The sequence below is a fragment of the Cololabis saira genome, chromosome 21, assembly GCF_033807715.1.
Source record: "Cololabis saira isolate AMF1-May2022 chromosome 21, fColSai1.1, whole genome shotgun sequence".
In the NCBI taxonomy this organism is placed as follows: domain Eukaryota; kingdom Metazoa; phylum Chordata; class Actinopteri; order Beloniformes; family Belonidae; genus Cololabis; species Cololabis saira.
The window spans coordinates 1,458,536-1,483,232 of record NC_084607.1 but is presented as its reverse complement, the minus strand read 5'-3'; the positions used below and the strand labels follow the sequence as shown (position 1 = coordinate 1,483,232).

General features: G+C 43.8%; 1 protein-coding gene across 1 annotated transcript in view; it reads right to left on the bottom strand.

Moving 5' to 3' along the window:
- Nucleotides 1-5,916: 5,916 nt before the first annotated feature.
- The window catches only part of doc2a (double C2-like domains, alpha), a 46,097-nt gene continuing 27,316 nt past the window's right edge, over nt 5,917-24,697 (bottom strand). Inside the window, exons 7-10 of the mRNA XM_061711504.1 lie at nt 12,785-13,008; nt 7,558-7,639; nt 6,132-6,228; nt 5,917-6,053 (exon numbers count right to left, since the gene is read on the bottom strand). Coding sequence (XP_061567488.1) covers nt 5,917-6,053; nt 6,132-6,228; nt 7,558-7,639; nt 12,785-13,008 — 540 coding nt within the window. The remainder of the gene's footprint in view (nt 6,054-6,131; nt 6,229-7,557; nt 7,640-12,784; nt 13,009-24,697) is intronic.

Below are 24,697 nucleotides of genomic sequence, written 5' to 3'. Positions count from 1 at the left end.
TGTCAGGATCAAGCGGCCGCCCTAAAACTGTCAACAGCCGTCCCGACTTCAGGGACGGGGCCAATAGGAATTGGTCCTGGGCCGATCCGAGGACGTTACCCGAGCCAGGAAGGGCACCTGAGACTGGTAAGAGATGCTCCTCTCAATAATACCTGGGGTATTAAATGTGCTAACGTATTTTATGGTAAAATACGAGTGAAATTCCGTGTATACTAGCCTGGGGTTAGTGAATACGGCGTTGGTCCACTGGTCTGAGACCCACTGTGAAAAAGTCAGGGACTTTAAAGATGCTAGCCTGGGGTTAGTGTAATAGGACCAACGCCCACGGGTCTGGGAACCATTGTGATGAAACAAAAGTCAGGGACTTTAAGTAATGTTACGGAATAACGAGAGGAGGTTTCTATTGGAATGGTTTTTGTCCAATGTTTTCTGTCTAATGTTGTTTCTTTTCTAATGTTCATGATTGAAACTGTTTATTGACAATGTTGCGGTTTCCAAAATTATGAAGTAAAGTTTGATTGTTCATTAAAATTAATCAGCGCTAAAACCAAACTGTCAAAATGAAACTTATGAGCTGAAAGAAACTTAAAGTTAAAAAGATCGCTAAAATAACAAATACGTGGTTAAACTAAAACTTATTGTGAACCTAAAATAATTTCCAAAAGACTCTTAGTCGACGGGACATCCCTAAAAATAGGTAAATAAAAGATTGTGACAAATAATATACAAAAGTTAAAAGATCAAAAATAAGTAATTTCAGGCTTAAAGGAGCTTGAGGCTCCTTTTAAGAAATGAGACTCTCTAGCGCCACCCTTCACCACGACGGCCGTTGGGGGTACTGCAGCCAACAGTGAAGCCGGCACGGGAGAACGGGGAGAACGCGCATGCAGCGTCATGTGACGTCACATCCGCTCAGGACTCATTCTTTTTGGTTTGGAACGCTTCATCTGACATTATTACTAGAAAACTTAAAACGTATACGAATTATTTTCATAAATTCTGCCTCAATCCGGCCTCAAGCTCCTTTAAAGCAAAACTGATCAAGGTTCCAGCCAAAAAGTGCCGCCTGATACACGGTACATGATGCAACATTTTCCTGAAAGTTGCGAACCTGTAAAAGAATGGCATGCCTGTCTGGCTGCGGGTTTGTGTGTGTAGCGGCACAGCAGTGTGTGTGTGTGTGTGTGTGTGTGTGTGTGTGTGTAACGGCTGCAGCAGTGTGTGTGAAAGCGCTCCGTTGCCTGTCTGACTGCGCGTTCACGAGAATCTGCGTAAGTGGGAGGCTTGGTGAATCCTGAGAATAGAAATATTCTTTAATTTTAAGACTAGATGTCTATAAGTTAAATGTTAAATTTCCTATGAGCCTCTCTGTTAACATTTTTGTTAAAATAATACAAATAACTGGCTTCTTTAGATGATGTAATCTGTGTCTGACGAGGGAGACTTTTTATCTGCTAAACAACACAAGAGCTTCAGAGGACGTTTAGTGTTTTAAGTGAGAGGCTCCCCTCTTGGAAAAAACAGAAATAGAGTAATAAAGTCTTTTTGAATTATTCTAAGTCCTGAATGCAGGCATAGTGACGTAGAATTGTCAAATTGGTTTAATTCACCGTTCGAATGGTTACAGATTACTTTTGCAATACTGTATTTGACCCGGTCTTTTTACATATTGATCGTTTAGAAATGTAATTTTTGCCATTGTAAGTATGAGATGTGTATGATTGGATTGACTGTTACACGAGCGGTAAAAACATATCAATCATTTTTCTTTATTTTACCTGTCGTAAAGTCATGTACTGATGATTGACAGCTTCAACAGGTTGGGTTTCGTCCCGTAAAATGAGCACAGCTGTATTTTAGATACAGTAGAAGGGCTTGTTCATGAACCTACTGTCAATTGCATGTCAGCGACATTTTACACAGAATCATGGGTACCAAAAAAAGGGATGTATGGAGAAGAAACAAACCCATTGAGCAGTCCTTTTAGTCCTCTCTCTCCTACACAGGAATTGCTGAAACCGGGTGACCATATCCTGATTCGAGTGGTGAAACGAAAGACGTGGTCATCACCCCGCTGGGACGGCCCCTTTGTTGTCCAGGCCGCGACCCATGACAGCAGTAAAGGTTGCTGAACGATCTACGTGGGTTCACCGGTCACAGTGCAAGCTAGTACAAAACTTTCCAGACCCTGAGTAGGCCGGAAGTCGGACGGTATCAAAACCCTTGTCCGCTGAACAACTCACCTGACGCCTACTCACCAGCCACGGGTCATGCCCCCTGGCACTGCCATCATGAGAGTCCCCCTCATCATCATGGCCATTGTGGACCTCCTGACCACAATCTGGTTCCCAGTGGAACAGACTGGAGAGGAGCCCCGAGAGAAGAAATTGTAAACTGTTTAATTTTGTTTACTGTGATGTGTTTTAAGCTTGAATGTATCTTGGCCTTTTTAGAATGGGTGATCGCTCACTGGGAGGGTCGGAGAGGAATTTTGCCCCATATAGACTGGGTTTTCGCCTCACCCTTGACAAATACTTATGCTAATGTTTTAAACTCGTTAACAAGCTTGCATTAAGTGTGTTATAACCTCCCCTTGCTATTTCCTAAATGTTTGACCTTAATATGATGCTACTATCCTAAGCCTAATGGACGGATATTAGTTGAAGTTTCATAAGGACAACAGAAGGGAATTGTAAGGTTAATTAACCTTTAAACTTGTTTTTGTCCTTCTGAAAACTGTCACATGCTTTGTTAACAGATGTCACAACCGCCACTTCCTGATCTACTCAGGTTTTGGAATGTCCTGACTCAATCACCCTACTGAAATGTCATGACTCAATCACACCCTATCTTTTCCTCCCACTGTCCATAACGGTCAGTTTCTGTCAAGTTTCTCAATAAAAGCATCATGCAGAGGAGGGACTGTGGGAAGCATTTGCTTTCAGGAGTCCTCACTGAGAGTCTTGTTTACTCTACACTCCACGCTTCCCCCTTCTGCAGAAGTGCGTTAACAAGATAATTCCGGCAGTCTCTGGTGTCTTCCTTTGTTACGAACTGGGTTTAATGTTGATTTAGCCTAACACCTAACACTCGGCTCGGTTGTTTTGTGCCGCATCCGAGTGCGATTGCTGTGTTCACATAAACCTAAAGAACTGATCTTTAGGGGGAAACGCTCCCTGTTTCCATTTGTGTTTGTGCGACCACGGTGCAAGGAGTTGGCGCATCCTCCACCTCCTTCTCTCCTATTGGACACAACTTTCTCTCTTCTCCCTTCTCACTTATTGGACGTGCCGAGATGTCGTCACAGCGCGGCACAGTGAAATTAAAAAAATGCTCAATTCGGGCAGGCAGGTGCGGCGCAAACGCTGCGGCAGAGCGGTCCGCTCTTGCACCGGTAGCACATACACAATGAATCGGATCACCGGCGGCGGTCTGCGCTTTGTGAAAGGAGTTATAACCATTGTTGTTTCTCCCGGAGGAAACTCCTTCCTTCATTTCTGGCCAATGAGAGAACAGTTGGTTCATTTGTTAACAGCTTTGAACCGCTACAGACGTTTGCCTTGTGAACACAAACACCACAAACGAAACAACTGTATCGATTTAACCCTGAATCGGAACAAAACTAACGGGCCGCAGGTCTGAAAGCTCCCTAAATGTTACTTATCACAAATGTGAGTGTTGTTCTTCAGGGATCACACATGTATCAAAAATAGACTTTCTCGTTTGCGTAGCTGCAACGGTGCGGTTCTAGCTACGCTGTAAAAGACACAGTTCAGACTTTAAAAACGAGTTCAGACCTTATCCATGCTGAAGGAACTGTACAGGTAAACGAACGGCTCACACTCATGCAGAAGTTCAGCTAAAAAAACATCTAGTCGAGACAAGTCTCAGGCAAATACGACCTCAGATGAGCCGAAACATCTTCAAATAAAGCCAAAGAGAAACGGGCAACCCCAAGTATCCCATAATTTACTGTTATGAATCCCAGCTGTGGGAGGTTTTATAACCTATATAAATAATATAAAGTAGTAAGGGGGAACTTAGTATTGCCCATCTCTTTCTTTGTAGCTTCACTTTTTAAAATAAATAAAGGAACTGAAACAAATGAACATCTGAGGTCGACGATGACTCAGCAGTTTAGTTTCCATCAGCTGGTTTTAAATGAATAAAGTGGTGTGTTGTGGTCAGCTGATCAATCACCTGATCAATCACCGATCGGTCCCGGATTAAACCGTCAGCTGCACCAGAACCGATTTGTAAACTTTTCTCGCTAACGTCGGTTTTTGTTTTTTGCTTCGTGATTTCTCTCTTACATCACTTTCTTTTTAAAAATGCAACTTACAACAAATGAAAAGACCGAAGGGTTCACGGCAACGCCAACGGCGTCGCGCCAACGGCGTCGCGCCAACGGCGTCGCGGCAACGGCGTCGCGGCAACGGCGTCGCGGCAACGGCGTCGCGGCAACGGCGTCGCAGCAACGGCGTCGCAGCAACGGCTAGGCTCTGCGTTGGTTTAACGCAGAACCTTAATTCAGGCTTAACTCATGCTATAATAGGATGCTAACTAGCTTTAGCTTGCCTGGACTTGAACCTGGAGCAGTTGTGTCCCCCTTTGTTTTTCTTTTTGAGATGAAACGAGGACCGCGGCGCGCTAACTGACTAGCCAAGTGGATCCTTGGGCCAATGAGCTAGCAGACGAGCTAGAACGAGCTTGCGGACGAGCTAGAACGAGCTAGCGGACGAGCTAGAACAAGCTAGCGGACGAGCTAGAACGAGCTAGCGGACGAGCTAGAACGAGCTAGCGGACGAGCTAGAACGAGCTAGAACGACCTAGCGGACGAGCTAGAACGAGCTAGAGGACGAGCTAGAACGAGCTAGCGGACGAGCTAGAACGAGCTAGCGGACAAGCTAGAACGAGCTAGAACGAGCTAGCGGACGAGCTAGAACGAGCTAGAGGACGAGCTGGAACGAGCTAGCGGACGAGCTGGAACGAGTTAGCGGACGAGCTAGAACGAGCTAGAGGACGAGCTAGAACGAGCTAGCGGACGAGCTAGAACGAGCTAGCGGACGAGCTGGAACGAGCTAGCGGACGAGCTGGAACGAGTTAGCGGACGAGCTAGAACGAGCTAGCGGACGAGCTAGAACGAGCTAGCAGACGAGCTAGAACGAGCTAGCGGACGAGCTGGAATGAGCTAGCGGACGTCCGCCGGTTCGCCCAGGAAGCACCTTTCATCTGTGAACAAAGCTAGCAGCGTAGCTAAGCTTCATCCTTGGATCGTTCCAGGACACGACGAACCACAAAGGTCCGTTAGTTCAATTAACGAAACATGAGTGACGACAGCTAGCCATCAATCATCAGACCCCATATACGTGCATACACGTTTTACCTAGTGTATAAAAACACTTGTAGTGGACGTGAATCTAATTATTGAGACCAAAACGCTTGTTTGTTCCAGGATGTAAATATTTGTATTTCTGATGGAAAGTTTTTAAACTGCCGGTCTGGATCCAAACCCTATTGGTCGGTTGAGGAAGTGCATCATCAATCAGGGCCAAAGAAAACTTCAACTTCAGGGCCAAACAGTTTTTGCTCTCTGGGCTGAGCCGGTAAACTAGGTTTGAGGTAAGACACCGGCCGATTGGACGGTCATGTAAACGATCCGGTGAATCTAAAACCAGTTTGGATTTCCATAATCTCTGTGTGTCGGTTCGTTAACGGCGGTATTTTTTATAATAAATCTAGAAAAGTACTCAGATTGGTTGAGCTCCACCAGCGTCACATCCAGATGAACAGAAATGAAGGCACATTTAAACGTCCTACACCCCCCGGGGACTCCCCCCACCGACCCGGGGACTCCCCACGGTGTCCGGGAAGAGAGCGGAGAATCGGAGCGAGCCGTCGTGATGCTAGTTGATGCTAGTCGTGGCCGAAGGTCCGAGGCAGCTCGTTGGTCAGGATGTGCCAGCGCTCAAACCTCCGGCCCTTGTTCTTCAGGGTGTCCATCCAGTGGCGGAGGGAATCCCCCTGGGAGTGGCAGCTCAGACACACGCCGCCTAAACGCCAACCCAGGAAACACCGCCGTTAGCGTCTGTTAGCGTCTCTGAGAACAAGTAAACACCAGTTTATCTCACCGATGAAGTCGTTGGAGCGTCCGAGATCGTAGTCCCACACCGTCACCTCCAGCGTCTTGTTGACCAGCTCCGACAGCGACATCTCGTAGAAAAACTCCTGCGGTGAACGCAAACAGGAAGTTAGCCATTGTAATGATATTGTTACGTTATTACGATATCAACAACATCGTAACGATGTCAATGACATCGTAACGATATCAATGACATAACGATATCAATGACGTCGTAACGATATCAATGACGTCGTAACGATATCAATGACATCGTAAAAATATCAATGACATCGTAACGATATCAATGACATCGTAACGATATCAATGACATAACGATATCAATGACATCGTAACGATATCAATGACATCGTAACGATATCAATGACATCATAACGATATCAATGACATAACGATATCAATGACATCGTAACGATATCAATGACGTCGTAACGATATCAATGACGTAACGATATCAATGACATTGTAACGATATCAATGACATCGTAACAATATCAATGACATCGTAACGATATCAATGACATCGTAACGATATCAATGACGTCGTAACGATATCAATGACGTAACGATATCAATGACGTAACGATATCAATGACATCGTAACGATATCAATGACATCGTAACAATATCAATGACATTGTAACGATATCAATGACATCGTAACGATATCAACGACATCGTAACGATATCAATGACATAACGATATCAATGACATCGTAACGATATCAATGACATTGTAACGATATCAATGACATCGTAACGATATCAATGACGTAACGATATCAATGACGTAACGATATCAATGACATCGTAACGATATCAATGACGTCGTAACGATATCAATGACGTAACGATATCAATGACATCGTAACGATATCAATGACGTCGTAACGATATCAATGACGTAACGATATCAATGACGTCGTAACGATATCAATGACGTCGTAACGATATCAATGACGTAACGATATCAATGACGTCGTAACAATATCAATGACATCGTAACGATATCAATGACATCGTAACGATATCAATGACGTCGTAACGATATCAATGACATCGTAACGATATCAATGACGTCGTAACGATATCAATGACGTCGTAACGATATCAATGACGTAACGATATCAATGACGTCATAACGATATCAATGACGTAACGATATCAATGACGTAACGATATCAATGACGTCATAACGATATCAATGACGTAACGATATCAATGACATCGTAACGATATCAATGACATCGTAACGATATCAATGACGTCGTAACGATATCAATGACATCGTAACGATATCAATGACGTCGTAACGATATCAATGACGTCGTAACGATATCAATGACGTAACGTTATCAATGATGTCGTAACATTATCAACGACATCGTAACGATATCGTAGCTGAGGGATCTCACCTCGTTGAATTCGGGGTTGAGCGTTTTCTTCATCACCGCCGTTTTGTGCTTGGATTTCTTCTGTAAGTCGGGCTTCAGGTATCTGATAGAAACGGAGGAAGAGAAAGTTCACTTACTTATTTATGTTTAAATATAATTTCGTGATTAAAGTCGAAATTTCGCCTTTTTTCTCAACATTTCAACTTTATTCACGAAATTTTGACTTTTTTCTTAAAGGGATTGTGACATGAAAAACATTTTTCTTGTTTTTTTGTGTTTTGTTGGGTGTCTTGACATCAATTACACCCAAAAAACAACGAACTTTTAACATTCAGTGTATTGTGTGCTTTCTGGGATTTTCCGCATAATTGTGCAAAAACGGCGCATCTGGTTTGGTGGCGGGCCGTGACGTCAGGGCCCGCTAAATCACCGCCCCCTCCACCCAGCTCCCTGCCTCCTCTCCTCTCCTGTTCTAATCACCGGAGGAAAACTGCTAAGAAGACCCGCGGCCACTGACTGGACTTAAGATAAGGGGACAGTGCTGCTAGCATGCCTTTATTTTTATGATTGTTTGCTGTGGTTCGCCCTCCTGCTTTTCCGTGCATGCTTCGCCTGTCGCTCCCAGCTTAACTCTCCGACGCCGCTGTGAGCGTATGGTTGGGTTGGAGGAGGTTTGGAGGAGGAGCGGAGCAATGATTGACAGCAAAGGGGGGAAAGGAAGCGTTTTTCACGGCGCAAAAAAACACTGTCATAAAAAGCCAGGAATGGAGTACTGGAGTGAAGTTTTTCTTGTTAAACTCTTTTAGACACATTTGAGGGATGTTGGCCAAGACTTCTAATAGTGTTATAAGCATGTTAAAAATTATGTCACAATACCTTTAACATTTCGACTTTTTTCTCGAAGTGCATAATGAAAAAAAAATCTTCCTCCTCTGAAATATTATTGTTATTCTTCTCCTGCCTGGTCCCGATACTCTTCCGTTGATATCTGACACCAGGAGCCACGACGGAGGATCATTTTATTATTATTTTATTATAATCTAACGAGTGGAACCGGGAGTAAAAGCCCAGAGACACCTGTGTTTGCGTCCCGAGGAGACGGCTGACTCCAGAACGTCCAGACCCGTAATCACTTGTGACCGGTTATTTCAAAGATGACAGAGGAAGTAATAAAGGTGCACCGCCGGCTGCTCCATCACCACCAGCGGTAATAGGAAGTGGTGACAGGCCCCCCCAGCGATGACAGGCCCCCCCGGCCCCCAGGGCCCCCCTGATCCCCCGGCCCTGTCATGGCTCTGCAGACGCCGCGTAGGTGGGAAGTCGAGCAGACGGAGATTAAGAATCTCCCAGCTGTCAGACGGAATATTGAATCTGTTCAATCCCCCGTTTTCAGCTGGACGGCCGAGCTGCTGCTGCAGGATTTCATCACCCCCCGGTCACGTCAACGCCGTCTACGGAGGAGAATCAACGCCAGGCAGGAGGAAAATAACTATAATATCTTAGAGGAGGAAGATTTTATTTTCATTATGCACTTTGAGAATAAAGTCGAAATGTCGAGAAAAAAGTCAAAATTTCATGAATAGAGTTGAATTGTTGAGATTAATGTTGAAGTACAATTTCAAGAAAAAATTCTAAATGTTGCCGTCCGACTCAGGCGGACTGGTTCCCTACCAGAGTCTCGACGAGGGCTTTGGTAAGTTTCCAAGAATGTTAGTGTAACGTTATAAGCATCAACTCTTAACATTAGCCCTGTTGAGGAATTTATCAAACCAGTTCAGAAGTCCGCTTTGTGATTTATGAGGTTTTAAGCCGGCGGTGAGCACGTCTACACAGACCAGGGGTCTGGTTGAAATGCTGACCCAGATTGATTTGGCTACAGGGTTTTTATACAAAAGTTCAATCAACAATGAGAGGAATAAACCAGCCCAGTGAGAGCCAGTCAAAGGTGCGACCCTTAAGCTTTGGGACCACCCCTGAGGGATCAGGAAGTCCATATATGGTTCTGTCTCAGCAGGGATGCAAGACGCGGGAACTTGTGTGAGACAATAGGCCACAGACGAAAATCACCCCATGGGGTGCTCTAGTGTTCCAAGTCTGTTTGAGGCAACTTCCAAGGTGTGATAGGAAGTTGAAGCTACTTAAAAGGTGTTGAGTCCAGTTCAAAGCCCTGCAGGAGGTAGGACTGGGGCAACCTGCCCCTGCAGGGGGGCCAAGCTATCACAATGCTTCATCAGCCCCTAAAAATATAAACAAAGACGGTGCAGAAATACACAGAAACACACATGGCTGGTTTTTATGTTGCTTCAGCTTTCCTAGTTACTTCTAGTAACGTGTAGTTAGACTTGTAGTTCTCCAGACCACTTTCTTGTGGTCTTGGTCTTGGTCTTGTCTTGGTGTTGTCCTGGTCTTGGTACTCTCTGGTCTTGGTCTTGGTCTTAATACTCTCTGGTCTTGGTCTTGATACTCTCTGGTCTTGGTCTTTTCCTGGTCTTGGTCTTGGTACTCTCTGGTCTTGGTCTTGATACTCTCTGGTCTTGGTCTTGATACTCTCTGGTCTTGGTCTTTTCCTGGTCTTGGTCTTGATTCTCTCTGGTCTTGGTCTTGATACTCTCTGGTCTTGGTCTTGATTCTCTCTGGTCTTGGTCTTGATACTCTCTGGTCTTGGTCTTGATTCTCTCTGGTCTTGGTCTTGATACTCTCTGGTCTTGGTCTTGGTACTCTCTGGTCTTGGACTTGCCCCTGTTCTCGGTTTAGGCGGATTGACTACAAGTCTGCAGTCTGCAAGTCTGTATTAAAGTGCAGTGACGTGCCAAAGTCGGACCAGGTCCCTCTCGTTCCCTCTGGTTCCCTCTCGTTCCCTCTGGTTCCCTCTCGTTCCCTCTCGTTCCCTCTCGTTCCCTCTCGTTCCCTCTCGTTCCCTCTCGTTCCCTCTCGTTCCCTCTCGTTCCCTCTCGTTCCCTCTCGGTCCCTCTCGTTCCCTCTCGTTCCCTCTCGTTCCCTCTCGTCACTGGTTATCGGTCCTGGCAGGAAGCAGATGCTGCGTTTGGTCCTGGCAGGAAGCAGATGCTGCGTTTGGACACATGAGTGCTTCGCTGGACAGCAGATTAATAACGTGGCAGAAACCCAAGTTTCTATTGTCTGTCTGATGTGGAAAACAAGTCAAAACTATTTAAACAGCAGGAAGTTTGTTAGTGTCTCTGTGGTGTTGGGGGAGTTGCTCTTTAATGACACAAACACACAGAGTTCTGCAGGAAAAGTGAGCGAAACCCTGGACTTAACTACAGAAGAATATCAGTGCCAGACAGGAGAAAAATAATATTTTAGAGGAGGACATTTTTTTTTTTTCATTATGCACTTGGAGAAAAAAGTCAAAATGACAAGAAAAAAGGCGAAATGTAGAGAAAAAAGGGGGGGCTAGAGCGACGCAAATACCTGTCTCCGTCCCCATTCACTGTAATGTAATCAAACGTTTTCTTCAAAAGAATCTCACTCTGTCTTTGCACTGACTTTACTCACTTTAAGGAATATCTGAATAAAATTAAGATTGTCAGAATCTGCCGAGTTCTGTGTCGCTCACGATGTTTTCGTTTTTTTGCTACGAGCTACGGTTTGATCACAAATCAGAGTTATTTGAGACCTTGTCAGAAGCCAAAATCTGGGTTTTTCTCACAGCAAAACCAGAAAGGTTCTGAAGTCGAGGTTCTTGTTGCCGGGGCAACCAGAAGTCAGCTGCTGAGTCATTGCCTCAGCCAGAGCTGGTCACATGACTCAGTCAGTACAGTCAAAGATCCTCTACAGAAGATAGCGCATTACCGTTACTGCCAATGGTATGAAATGGTATCCACTTCCTGTCTCCTAAGTGGGCGTGGCCGCCCCCTGACCTCACTTCCTGTCTCCTAAGATTGCGTGGCCGCCCCTCTGACCTCACTTCCTGTCTCCTAAGTGGGCTTGGCCGCCCCTCTGACCTCACTTCCTGTCTCCTAAGTGGGCGTGGCCGCCCCTCTGACCTCACTTCCTGTCTCCTAAGTGGGCGTGGCCACCCCTCTGACCTCACTTCCTGTCTCCTAAGTGGGCGTGGCCGCCCCTCTCCCCACATCGTTTTGGAACATACAACACTAGATACAGTACAACTTTCTTCCAAAAAGACTTAAATAATAAAAATAACAGTATTATTAAGCAAAGAAACAAGTTTTATTTTAGTTTTAAACTTAATTTTATCTGATGGGAAAACCATGAGAGCCAAATCTGGCGAGAGTGTGTTGCTCAGACAGAGACAGGTCTCAAACAAAGTTCATTTTCTCCTAATCTGCCGGTCTGAAAATTTCCATTTTGGTGTCAGAATGTTCAGAAGGTTTGTGGCTTTTGAAAAATGGGTCCCATATTTACTTAGGTTACTATGGGGCGAAGGAATTGGTAATAATCTGTGCTCACGTTCACTTTACCCATAGGACTCAATAGACTCAGGACCTACTTCCTGTCTCATAAAGGGGCGGGGCAAGGAGAGGGGGCGGGGCAGTCACGTGACACAGATACAGGAAACACAACCGTAGCGGGCTGTAGAGTTTATTGAACGTCTCTGGTACAGACTTCGTATACTTTTACCTGAAAACTGGGGACGCCTCAAAGAATTCTGGGAAATCTGACCCCTGACCTTTGACCTTAGCCGACCCCCAGTCCTGCAGCCTCAACTGGGAATATATATTTTATATATATTAAAGACACACACGCACACACGCACGAATGCGCACACACACACACACACACACACACACACACACACACACACACACACACACACACACACACACACACACACACACACACACACACGCACGCACGCACGCACGCACGCATGCGCACACACACACACACACACACACACACACACACACACACACACACACACACACGCACGCACGCACTCGCACACGCACACGCACGCGCACACGCACACACGCGCACACAGTAAATAACCCCCAGTAAATGCTATAACTTTTGAATGGTTTGACATAGAGAGTCGTGGGTGGTGTCATCGGACTTAGTTTTGAGTCCTTCACCTTCATTGCTAAAAAATGCAGCAATGTCCACAGATGGGCAGCAGCCCCCCGTGGCACTCTCCAAATTTCTGCGAGGAAATTTTCTAGTTCTTGAAATTGTACTTCAACATTAATCCCAACGTTTCTCCTGCACGGCCCTGATCCTCGTCCGTACGTAGCATCCCGCGGCGGCTACAGGAAGTGACGCTCACATTTTCACGTAGGGGTCTGAGAAGCCGTTGACGTCCATGGCCGCCAGGTGGGCGCAGCGTTTCACGCCCACGCAGAGACCGCCGCCGCGGCGGCCGTCAGCTCCGCCCCCGTCGGCTCCGCCCCCTTCGGCGTCGGGATGACCGGGACCAACCGGAGCCAGAAACTGCAGCGATAGAAGAAGACGACCTCGTTCCTCCAGGCTGTGGAGCTGCTCGTTCTCCCACTGCGGAGGAGATACAGAGTAATCAGATTACTAATCACATTACTAATCAGATTACTAATCACATTACTAATCACATTACTCATCAGATTACTAATCAGATTACTCATCAGATTACTAATCAGATTAGATCAGATTACTAATCACATTACTAATCACATTAGATCCAACGGATTCCTTTAATCAGATTAGATCCAAAGAATTATTTTAATCAGATTAAATCCAAAGAATGAATTTAATCATTTTAGATCCAACGGAGTCATTTAATCAGATTAGTTCAGAAAGGTGAGTTTATCTTTGCAGCAAAATTCAACAACACAGTGATTCAAAGATCTTCACAAAGACATGAAAACATAAATAAAGAGCTGGATTTAAAATGTGGAAAAGTGCCGAGTCAAAACCAGAGACGCTTCTACACACCGAGGTCATGTGACCTCGCAGACGCCACACCGAGGTCATGTGACCTCGCAGACGCTACCGCCGCTTCGGCCGCCGTTCATTCAGGCCAGGTTTACACAAAAACAGATATTTCCCCCTCTACGTTTATAAAAATCCCATCATTTCCAGGAACCTGCATAAATATCTGTTAAGGTGCTATGAGCAGCCAAACCTACAGGGGGCAGTGTAACGAGAAGATAAAGTCATGCTAGCCAATCACAATCCTGGAAAAAAACATCAACAAATGACACGAGTAACTTCCAGTTACTTCCAAGATGAACCAGAGTCTTTGGTTTGGAGTGACAGAGAAGTGGAGTTACTTCTCGACATTTCGACTTTTTTTTCGACATTTTCGACTTTTTTCTCAAAATTTCGATTTTTTTTCACACATTTTTTCTCAAAATTGTGACTTTTTCTCGTCTTTTTTCACCAAATTTCGACTTGTTCTCAACTTTTTTCTCAAAATTTTGACTTTTTTACCGACATTTCGACTTTTTTCTCAAAATTTTGACTTTTCTAAAAAATTTCAATTTTTTTCTCGTCTTTTTTCACAAAATTTCGACTTGTTCTCAACTTTTTTCTCAAAATTTTGACCTTTTTCGCAAAATTTTGGCTTTTTTCTCAACTTTTTTTCTCAAAATTTTTACTTTTTTCTCAAAATTTCGACTTTTTTCTCAAAATTCCAACTTTTTTCTCAAAATTTCGACTTTCTTCTTGACATTTCATCTTTTTTCTCAAAATTTCTCGAACGGATATTTCCCCCTCTACGTTTATAAAAATCCCATCATTTCCAGGAACCTGCATAAATATCTGTTAAGGTGCTATGAGCAGCCAAACCTGCAGGGGGCAGTGTAACGAGAAGATAAAGTCATGCTAGCCAATCACAATCCTGGAAAAAAACATCAACAAATGACACGAGTAACTTCCAGTTACTTCCAAGATGAACCAGAGTCTTTGGTTTGGAGTGACAGAGAAGTGGAGTTACTTTTAAGTGTGACGTTAGAATATAAAACAGGTAAAATACAAGAAAATATTGACGGTTACAAACTAATTGTAACCACAGGTGTCACTCATGACGCTGGTGACGTTTCTGTCTCATAATGTGACGTTCTGAAGCCTAAATGTCAGTTTCTCTCCGTTTACAAGCAAACGTGAAGATGGAGGTTTTAAAAATCTCCACTTTGCGCCTGCCCACGTTGGCGGCCGGGGCGGCTCTGTCTCTCCGGGCAGGCTGGCCCCCTGCCGGGTGGGGGTCGTTGGCCTGAAGGGTGAGGGCCTCCTGGCCACGTGTCCGGCCCTGACCGGGTGGCCATGGATTGCCTGGGTCGCGGTCCGCCGCCGCGGGATCCCTGGCTGCTTCTTTCCGCGCAGGCGGTGGGTTGCCTCCCTCCTACTTCTCCCCTCTGTGGGGTTGCCGGTGGCCTGGGTTCCGGGTTCTTCCGTGTCGGCCTCTGGTCTCGCGGGTGGCGGGGTTGCTCCCCCCCCTCCCCCACTATAGATACACTTCAGGTGGAGTTTTGTTTGGTTTATTACACACACACACACACACACACACACACACACACACACACACACACACACACACACACACACACACACACACAAACACACACACATGATCATATACACACACACACACACACACACACACACACACGTACGAACACACACACACACACACACACACACACACACAAACACACACACATGATCATACACACACACACACACACACACACACACACACACACGTACGAACACACACACACACACACACACACACACACACACATGATCATATACATACACACACACACACACACACACACATAGACATACACACTGGCTTGTTCACCTGCATGCTGGCTCTCTAGTTTTTGGGGTTAGGTAGCGGTAGCGCTAGCTTAGCTCAGACTGCGATCAGATCTCAAGATTTAGGTCGATTGCTGTTATTGTTTTGGTTGGCTCCGTGCCGGTTTCGTGTTCTGTTTGTGGTTTTTTGTTGCAGATTTCCAGTGCTTGACGTGTGTCTCCGTGTGTTCCTGCTTCCTGGATTGGCAGTGGATGTTGTCAAAACAAAACAAAACGCATGAAAACACCAGCGTTTTTCTTGGAAACGGGGCCTCAAACTCGTCTCACCGCAGGTTTTTCCAACTTCTGTTTGTGGTGGAGTTGCCACGGCAACCCATCGCCCCCCCACCAGTTCTCATTCCAGACCCGACTGCCGTCGGTTCAACCTCGTCTTCCTCCCGTTAATGAGGAAGAGGCGACGCCGCGGATCAGGCTGAACTTTAATGAGAAATAAAGGGGGGGAAATGCAAATGTAGCGTCTGCTCTGAGAGCTTCCTCCGTTTCCAGGTGAGACGAGCATCTGCAGCGGCGGGGGTGAAAGGTCAGGGTGGAGAACGGGTCGATAGCTTTCACAGCGGGGGGTAAAAGCTCCCGGAGAACAAGACGGAAATCAGGTTCAGATTAGTTTCAGACTTTACTCAGATGAGCAGAGACTCCAATCCTGCGTCTCCAAGAGACCATTGAATTTAAATGTTTTTATTTCCAACATGAAACTTATATAGTGAACGGTAGTGAATGCAAAACAAAACAATAATAATCCATGATAAATAAATGTAAAGAAGAAAACAAAATGAACAAAAATATGAATAAAAACATGCATTCATCATAATTAACATGCTGGAAAACGAGTAGGAAGAAATAAAGACGAATTAAATCCTAAACCCCTAAACTCTATTGCATTATAATCAAAATTAATTTAATTTCTATACAAAAAATAAAAGATATTATATATATATATATATATATATATATATATATATATATATATATATATATATATATACATAATATTATACTGAGAGTTCCTGCTGAAGGAACAATCATTGTCAGATGAAACAACTGATTAATAAGAAATGAATAATAAAACTTGACGCTGAAATATTTCCATGCATATTGAGATAAAGTTCTTGTGATAAATAAACACTAATTAACTGCAGACCAAAGTTATTTATACGTGTAATTTAATTGCAGTGTTTCTTGTCCAAAGCTGCTAATTAAACATGTTTTTGTGCTGCCAGTATGTTGGTGTGTGACGGATAATCCTGCTAACGAGCTCTGCAGGAGCAGTTTATCTCATTACTGCTCGGATCAAACGCTGCTCTCGCTTTATCAGCAGAGCAGATCTAATCTCTCCAACACCGAGAAAACGCCGAGCAAACACCGAGCAAACACCGAGCAAACACCGAGAAAACACCGAGCTACGCTTGGTTTCAAGTCCTTAGACGAGACGCACGAACAGAGCGGCTAAACGCTGCCGTTTTAGCCCCGTTTACACATACTTTTTATTTACAAAAACTCATATTTCCCTCTCTACATTTAGAAAAATCCCATCATTTCCAGGAGCATATACTTGCGTATAAAGCCCAAAACGGCTTAGCTCCGCAGTATTTACAAGACCTGATAGTGCCTTATGTTCCTGGCAGAGCTCTCCGTTCTCAGAGTGCAGGTTTACTCGTAGTTCCTAGAGTATCTAAATGTAGATTTGGAGGGCGGGCGTTCTGCTATCAGGCACCATTACTATGGAACCAACTTCCAATCTGGGTTAAGGAGGCTGACACCACCTCCACCTTTAAAACTAAACTTAAAACATTTCTGTTTAGTAAAGCCTATAGTTAGTGTTTAGTAAACCTCTAGCTGGTGTTGGTAAATCTCTAGGTAGTGTAAACTCTAGTGTGTTAGAGTCAGTAGTCATAGTTGCAGCTATAGAACAAGACTATAATAGTTAGTCTCAAATATAGCTTGGTGGTAGATATGCTGCTATAGGCCTATGCTGCAGGGGGGACATGATCCGCTGGGCGGTTCCTCTCACCCTTCTTCTCCTCTCCTCTTCCCTTCCTCTCTTCTCCATTTCCATTTTTATTTATTATAAATATCTCATAGCTATCATTTTTGTCCATCGTTCCTGTAGTTTCTTGTGCCGGCCCCCCTTTTTTCTCTTTTGCATGTTTGTAGGCCGGAGCTTCAGGAGCTGCGTGTCCAGGTTTCTTCCTCCTAAAGGGGAGTTTTTCTTGCCACTGTTTGTCTTAAGGTTTTTCTCCCACTAGGGGAGTTTTTACCTGCCATTGTTTATGTAATAATTGCTTCATGTTCTGGATCTGGAAAGCGTCTAGAGACAACATCTGTTGCATTAGACGCTATACAAATAAAATAGAAATTGAAGTTGAAATTGGAATGTTGCGGAGGCTAATGAGCTCATGGGCGTCTGCACGACGAGGCTCGGCTTCGTTTGAGGCTCCGAGTTAATCTGAGAGGGAGAAGTGAAACCCAGGAGAGTCGGGGGAGATCCTTCAGGCAGACGGATCAAATTAGGAGGTGGGATTTTAAAACAACAGCCAGTTGGAACAGGTCTGAACCACGTTTGAATCAGTCCAAACCAGTTTGGACCAGTTTGAAACAGTTTGAGACAGTCTGGACCAAGTTTGGAGCTGAAACCAGGACGGGTAAATCTGAAACCAGGACTAGTAGAACTGAAACCAGGACTAGTGGAGCTGAAAGGAAGAGAGCGCCGTCTCCCCGGAGACCGTCTGGTTCGTCTCTCTTAAGGCCACGTTTACACGTAGCCGGGTATTTACAAAAGATATTTTCCCCTCTACGTTTTCAAAAATATCCTCGTTTACACGGACCCGCATGAAAACGCTATTAACGTCATGCTAGCTAATCAGAATCCTGGAAAAAACATCAACAAATGACACGTGTAACTTAAGGCTGATTTATGGTTCCGCGTTACACCAACGCAGAGCTACGGCGTAGGGTACGCGGCGACGCACACCGTACGGCATCGCCGCGTAGCCTACGCCGTAGCTCTGCAGCGATTTAACGCGGGACCATAAATCAGGCTTTACTTCCAAGACGAACCAGAGTCTTTGGTTTGGAGTGACAGAGAAGTGGAGTTACTTTTAAGTGTGATGTTAGAATATAAAACAGGTCAAATACAAGAAAATATTGACGGTTACAAACTAATTGTAACCACAGGTGTCACTCATGACGCTGGTGACGTTTCTGTCTCATAATGTGACGTTCTGAAGCCTAAATGTCCGTTTCTCTCCGTTTACAAGCAAACGTGAAGACGGAGGTTTTAAAAATCTACACTATGGCCGGAGTTTTCAGAAATGATGGTTTTTGGAGACTTTGAGCTTCGTTTTCCTGTAAACGAACGGACAAAATGCATGAAAACACCAGCGTTTTTACTACGTGGAAACGGAGCCTTAGTCTCTTTAGTGTCTTTAGTCTCTTTAGTCTCTTTAGTCTCTTTAGTGTTTAGTCTCTTTAGTCTCTTTAGTGTTTAGTCTCTTTAGTCTCTCTAGTCTTTACCAGCAGGAATCTGAGTCTCTCACTCAGACTTGAAAGGAAGCAGCTCGTCTGAGACGCAGCTCGTCTGAGACGCTGCTGCTGCTCCCGTTCCTCGGGTCGGATTCCTCTTCACATGTCTCGTCTCTTCCAGCTCTGATTAGCTCCTACTTCTGATTCTCCTCATTATCTGGACCCAGGCTGACATGAATCAGTGAAGAAACCTCTTCCCCGTCAACCTCACGCTGGAAGCTGAAGAAAAACTCCAGTAAAATATAAACTTAAAGCTGCAAGCAGCAATGAACGGGCCCTCTCACGTGCAATTTCCACCAATAAAGGTCAAGGACTCAAAACCGAGTCCGATGAACCACCATGCCTCTTTATGTAAAACCAACACGCGTCCAAAATAATTGGAATTTTTTTTAAATTGAAAGTTAAATATTGCAAAAACCGTAATAAGTAGCATGATGAGGTTTTACGGCCCTTTAGTTCCAATCGGGCCGAGTGTTTGTACTTTTGAACGATGTCTCTACGATAAAGTTCGGCCGAGCAATAAGCGTCTGAATTTTCGCCTTTTTTTTGCTTTTTGGCATCTAGCGTTGCCACGGTAACACTTTTGACTGAGCAAAGTAATGCCCATCGAGGCACGATGGAGACGCTTCCAATGATTTATGCCATGCATGGGTGTAGCGTATTAACGGACGAAAAAAGCGTGCAGGATAATAATAATAATTCAAAATGGCCGACTTCCTGTTGGGTTTGGGCCATGGCGCCAAGAGACTTTTCTTTAAGTTGTGACATGATACAGGTGTGTACCGATTTTCGTGCATGTACGTCAAACCGTATTGTGGGGCTTGTGGTACAAAGTTTTCTAGGGGGCGCTGTTGAGCTATTAGGCCACGCCCATTAATGCAAACCATTAAACATTTATCACCAGGCCTGGCTTGGTGAAAAATGTGGTGACTTTTGGGGCACGTTTAGGGGGAAAAAAGGTCCTGAAAGCAGGTCTAGTAGATCTGAAACCAGGACTAATCACTAAACTCCTTCAGGACTTCGGCATCGACCACATGATTTTTATACTTTCAGGCACGGCGGCTGACAGTCCTGCTGGGGCCCCGGACAAAATAATCTAAGATTGGCCCCCCTGCGCACGGATCTCTCCTTCTCCCTCTCCTTCTCCTCTTCCTCTCCACTTCCTCTTCCTCTCCCTCTCCTTCTCCTCTTCCTCTCCTCTCCCTCTGCTCTTCAGGTTTTTATACAAGCTAATGGACGTTAGCATTAGAGCTAGCCAGTTAGGTTAAGTTACAAGGTTGGTAAACGTTGTAACTGTTTCTTACCTTGCTCTACGCTGACTCTATTAATTCCAGCTTCACCGTCACCACCTTTTTAAAATATTTGTGTAGAGAATCTCTGAGGCCTCTATTTTCTTCTTCTCTTCTTCTCTTCTTTTCTGAGCACCGGACTTGTGCTGACCGGACATTTTGACCATTCTAATGGTTGGATTAAATGATAACGTCAAATTTTGATCAGCGGCCTATTATGATTATAAAGAATAATTTAAAATGAAACTGAACATATATAAACTGCATATGTTGATTAACTAATGTGCCTATATACTTTAAAACTAATGTCAATGTGATGAACTAGTGTGTGTATTCTGAGTTGTCTCTGGAGAATTCTGTACCAGGCACGAGATAAGGGGGGCCCCAAGCCACCCCTACTTTCAGAGGTAATAAACTTGTTCTCAAGACAGAGGCGGGCAGATCTGTTCGGATGGCTGCGGAGAGCTGTCCTGCAGGTCTCCCTCTGCAGAGGTAATGTCTTTAATTGTATTCCAGTTTTGTGTCTTATTTACCTTTTCCAGCTCAATTTAAGAACCCGGCGTGATGAATTCGATCACAACAATTTGGGGGCGTCGTCCGGGATTGAGATCAGGAGACAGGTAATTATGAAAAAAAAAAACAGCTGGTTGCAAAAAAGGCCGAGGACACGGCCGCGCGCAAATTCAGGGTAAGCAGACCTTTATCTGCATTGGATATACTCAAATCAAGACCGTGTCCAAAGTCTTAAGTAAACACCCAGCTGCTGAATTTAATAACTGCTAAATTTAAGGAATGATAACTGCTGAATTATAAGAATTGCTAAATTTAAGGAATGACAACTGCTAAATTTAATGAAGAAAGGACAAAGCTGGAATAGAAAATAAAGAGGAAATATATATAAGTTAAGAGGAATATTTGTTAAGGGTTTAAGTCCCAGGATGTTATTAGAAAGGGTTTATTAACGGTTAGAGTCCGAGGATGTCGGGGTTAGGCCCTTTAGAGGGACAGGATTATGGGAGAATCCTGTTACCGTAGACATTCTGAAGTCTCGGGCGTGGCGGCCCCCCCGTGACACTGACGAGTGCACGGATTTTGCTGGGTTACAGTCCCGGGATTGAGACCACCCAAATTCTAAGAGCTGCCAAAGAAACTTACAGTAAAAAGTTGATGGTATGCATTGAGGATGGAATAGGATTTTGGAAACTGTAGAGATGTTTTAAAATGCCCAAGAAACTTTAAATGTTGAGGGAATTTGGCTTTGTGAAGATATTATAAGACCTAAGTTGACATGAGCCTGAAAAACAGATATAGAGATGGTAATATTGTGGAATATATGTAAAAAAATTAAGCAGTGGCTGCTCGCCTTGCTATGAGAGAGGAGGGGCTGTGATTATGTGTGTGTGCTGGGGTGTGTATGTGTAGATGTGTGTGTGAGAGACAGAGGGAGAGAGAGAGAGTGTGAGACAGAGACTCCTGGGATGTGTGTGTGTGTGAGAGAGAGGGAGAGATGTGAGAGATAATGTGTGTGTGTGTGTGTGTGCCTTTGTGTATTGTAGCCTATGTTATGTTCATGGAATTTTGTAGATATATTCTGTCATTTTAAGAGAAAGAAAAGTATGATTTAATTGACTTCGTGGTTGGCTTTGGAATCGAAATTGGTTAAAGGTAGAAAAGGTAAAAGAGAGATTTTGGAAGTTGCAGGTTCAGATGCCATGGTCGTTAAAGTCCTCAGTCAGATCATGATCTGCTTTGAGCGATAGCAGATTTTATGGTGCTTGGAGATGCAGAGAAGCAGAGATGCAGACTGTTGCTCCGATGGAAGGAGGAGGGGCTGTTTGGGTCTTTCGGCAGCACAGATAACCAGTAAAGCTTTAAAAAAGCTAGAGATTATGTTGATAATAATCTTATTTAGGGGTTGAATAGGTGACAAATTTTAGAATATATTTGGATATTATAAGATAAAATGTTAAGAAGTAAAAGGTTTAAATTCATATGAGCCTCTCTCTGTTGACTTGGTTAAAATAATATGAACAATGAGCTTCTTTAAATGATACATTCTGTGTCTATAAAGGAGACTTTTTATCTGTTAAAAATACATGAGCTTCAGCTTCTCTGGTGACATTTTTTAAGATAACATTAACAATGAGCTTCCTTAAATGATGCATTCTGTGTCTAATAAAGAAGACTTTTTTATTTGATGAGCTTCGAGAGAGGACTTTTTGGGAGTTTGTTTGTTTAGGTCAAGAACGTTTGTCTGTGTACTGGAGCGCCCCCCCTCAGCGAAATATGGTGAATTGGTTAGGGGCGGCTCACATTCCTTAACTTTCAAGTGATATTAACGTCTTAGTTGATATAAAGTGTTGATGAATACAGATTTTGGAACCTGTGATAGTGGGATGATGTAATTCTGTCTGTAATTTGTATAGTTGAGGTTACTCTCATTTTTTGGGAAGTGGAAGTGCTTTTGCAAGTTTTATTTTATTTAGGAAAAGGACCAGATCGAAATGATAAATTACAGATATGGGTTAGTGGTTTTACAATGTTATTTAGGACTATACTACGGTTATTAATATTAGGACAGTCAGTGGATAATTTACTTTTACATTTTTGAACAGGGTTTGTCACTTTCTGTTTACTGTAACTGTTGTTGAGGGAGGAAAAATAAATATGAGTAGGGCTTGTCTATAATAGTTTGCTTTATGTTTTGATTCACACCATTATCCTTGTTTAATTACCGTAGGTTGTTCAGGATAACTCAAGTTTCCTTTTATATTGTGTTTATTTTCATGTAATAACTTTTTATAAATAACCTGCGGTTAGGTCTTATTATATCTTTTAGTATAGTTTGGTAGATTTTATAAGATTATTTTCTATTGACAAGCATTAGTTAGTCCTCCATTAGTGAATCAAGGACTTTTTAAATAAATTTGGATTAATATGAACGAGAAAGAAGCCTAAGGACGCAAGAGAAATTTAAAGGAGTGAAAACTGAAAAGCCACTAGGATAAGACAAGAGGGTCGGAAAAGATAACGAAGGAATGTAGGGGTACGAACAGACCAGTCTTCACTAAACCATGTCGTAAACATGTGGGGTGAAACAAAAGAAAAAAAAAAAAGAGGGGAAACTTTCGGAGTGCCAGGCGCAGGGTCAGTGGGGTGAGGTCAAGCCAAGAGGTACTGGTAGTAAAATCAGGCATTAAACACACACAAATTTTATGAACCACCTTGAGCACCCAACCCCCACATTACCAATACGCATACAGATGGATGGGTGGACTAAAGGGGAGGGGCCCGGGGGGTTTGGCGAGGGGGTTGCCATAGAGACCCAGGAGAGACACGCCCCACAAAGAGACACCAAGGGACTGGCTGCTTTGGAGAAAAAACAGACTTTACCATTCACACGCCCCCTCAGGATGAAGGTGGGGCGCAAACCCTGAGACATTTTTTCCTCGTGTCACACAAGCTCCCTGTGACCTGATGGGGACAGACCAACTGATCATGTTGGGGGTGATGATTCAGTGTGGTCCCGATGGTTTGACGCTGACCTTTCTGGACGGGGGACACGGAGTCAATCAACCATCTGAGTGGACATTGCATGTTATCTCCTCAGCCAGGTCTGGCTGTAGCAGTACAGTATGTTGGACTTTGTTTGAACCAGAAACATCGGTTACTCCTGGCCCGATATACGGTCTATCAACAGTGGCGCCCCTGAGTCGACACCTGGTGTCCTTACGCTTGTTCCCCCAATCCTTTACATATCACATTATTTTACGATACACCTAATGGTAACATGATGCCTTGCACTCACATTATGACACGACTAAGGTGGTATGAAATTATCAAAAGGCCTGCCCTCATGTATCATTGGCTTCGCGTCTAGGCCATCAGGCTTAATGCCTCCAAAGCAAAATTATTATTACCACCCAATAGTTGTACGACATGGTGAAACAACTAGGCGTTAGGATTTAGAGTTTTTCTGTAACAGGATCATCAACAAGTGATCCTGTTTCAAAAGGGGGAGTAAGGTTGGTAATTATGTGACGTGTAAACACGACCCTACATGTATACAGCATGTAGCAGTTAAAAGAAATTAATAAAAAAGAAATTAAGTTTAAATAATTAAAATATTTTGTACACACACGACGGATAGCACAGGGGAAAACCACACAAGTGCATGCAAAGAATCATTCGTGACGATAAAGTCAGGGAAGACTTAGTGAAAACACCATTTTACAAAGCGATTAATTTGTTTGTAGACGGATACTGTTTTAGATACTGGAACGAAGGGTTACAATTAGCATATGCGATAGTAAACGAGGAAGACGAAACATGGGTAACAGTAGATGCTAGAAGGATTGAAGGAATTAGAATCTGAATCAGAATCAGATTTATTAATCAAGTTTGAATATTGCCCAGGGAATTAGACTCCGGCTATTATGCTTTCCACTCAGATTTAAAAGTAGCAACAGTAAATAACAAATGTACGGTAGATAAAAGTGTGGCACGTATTAAAATATATACGATTAAAAAAGTGAAAGGTGTAACAGTATAGAGGTAGACATGGTAAAGACAGC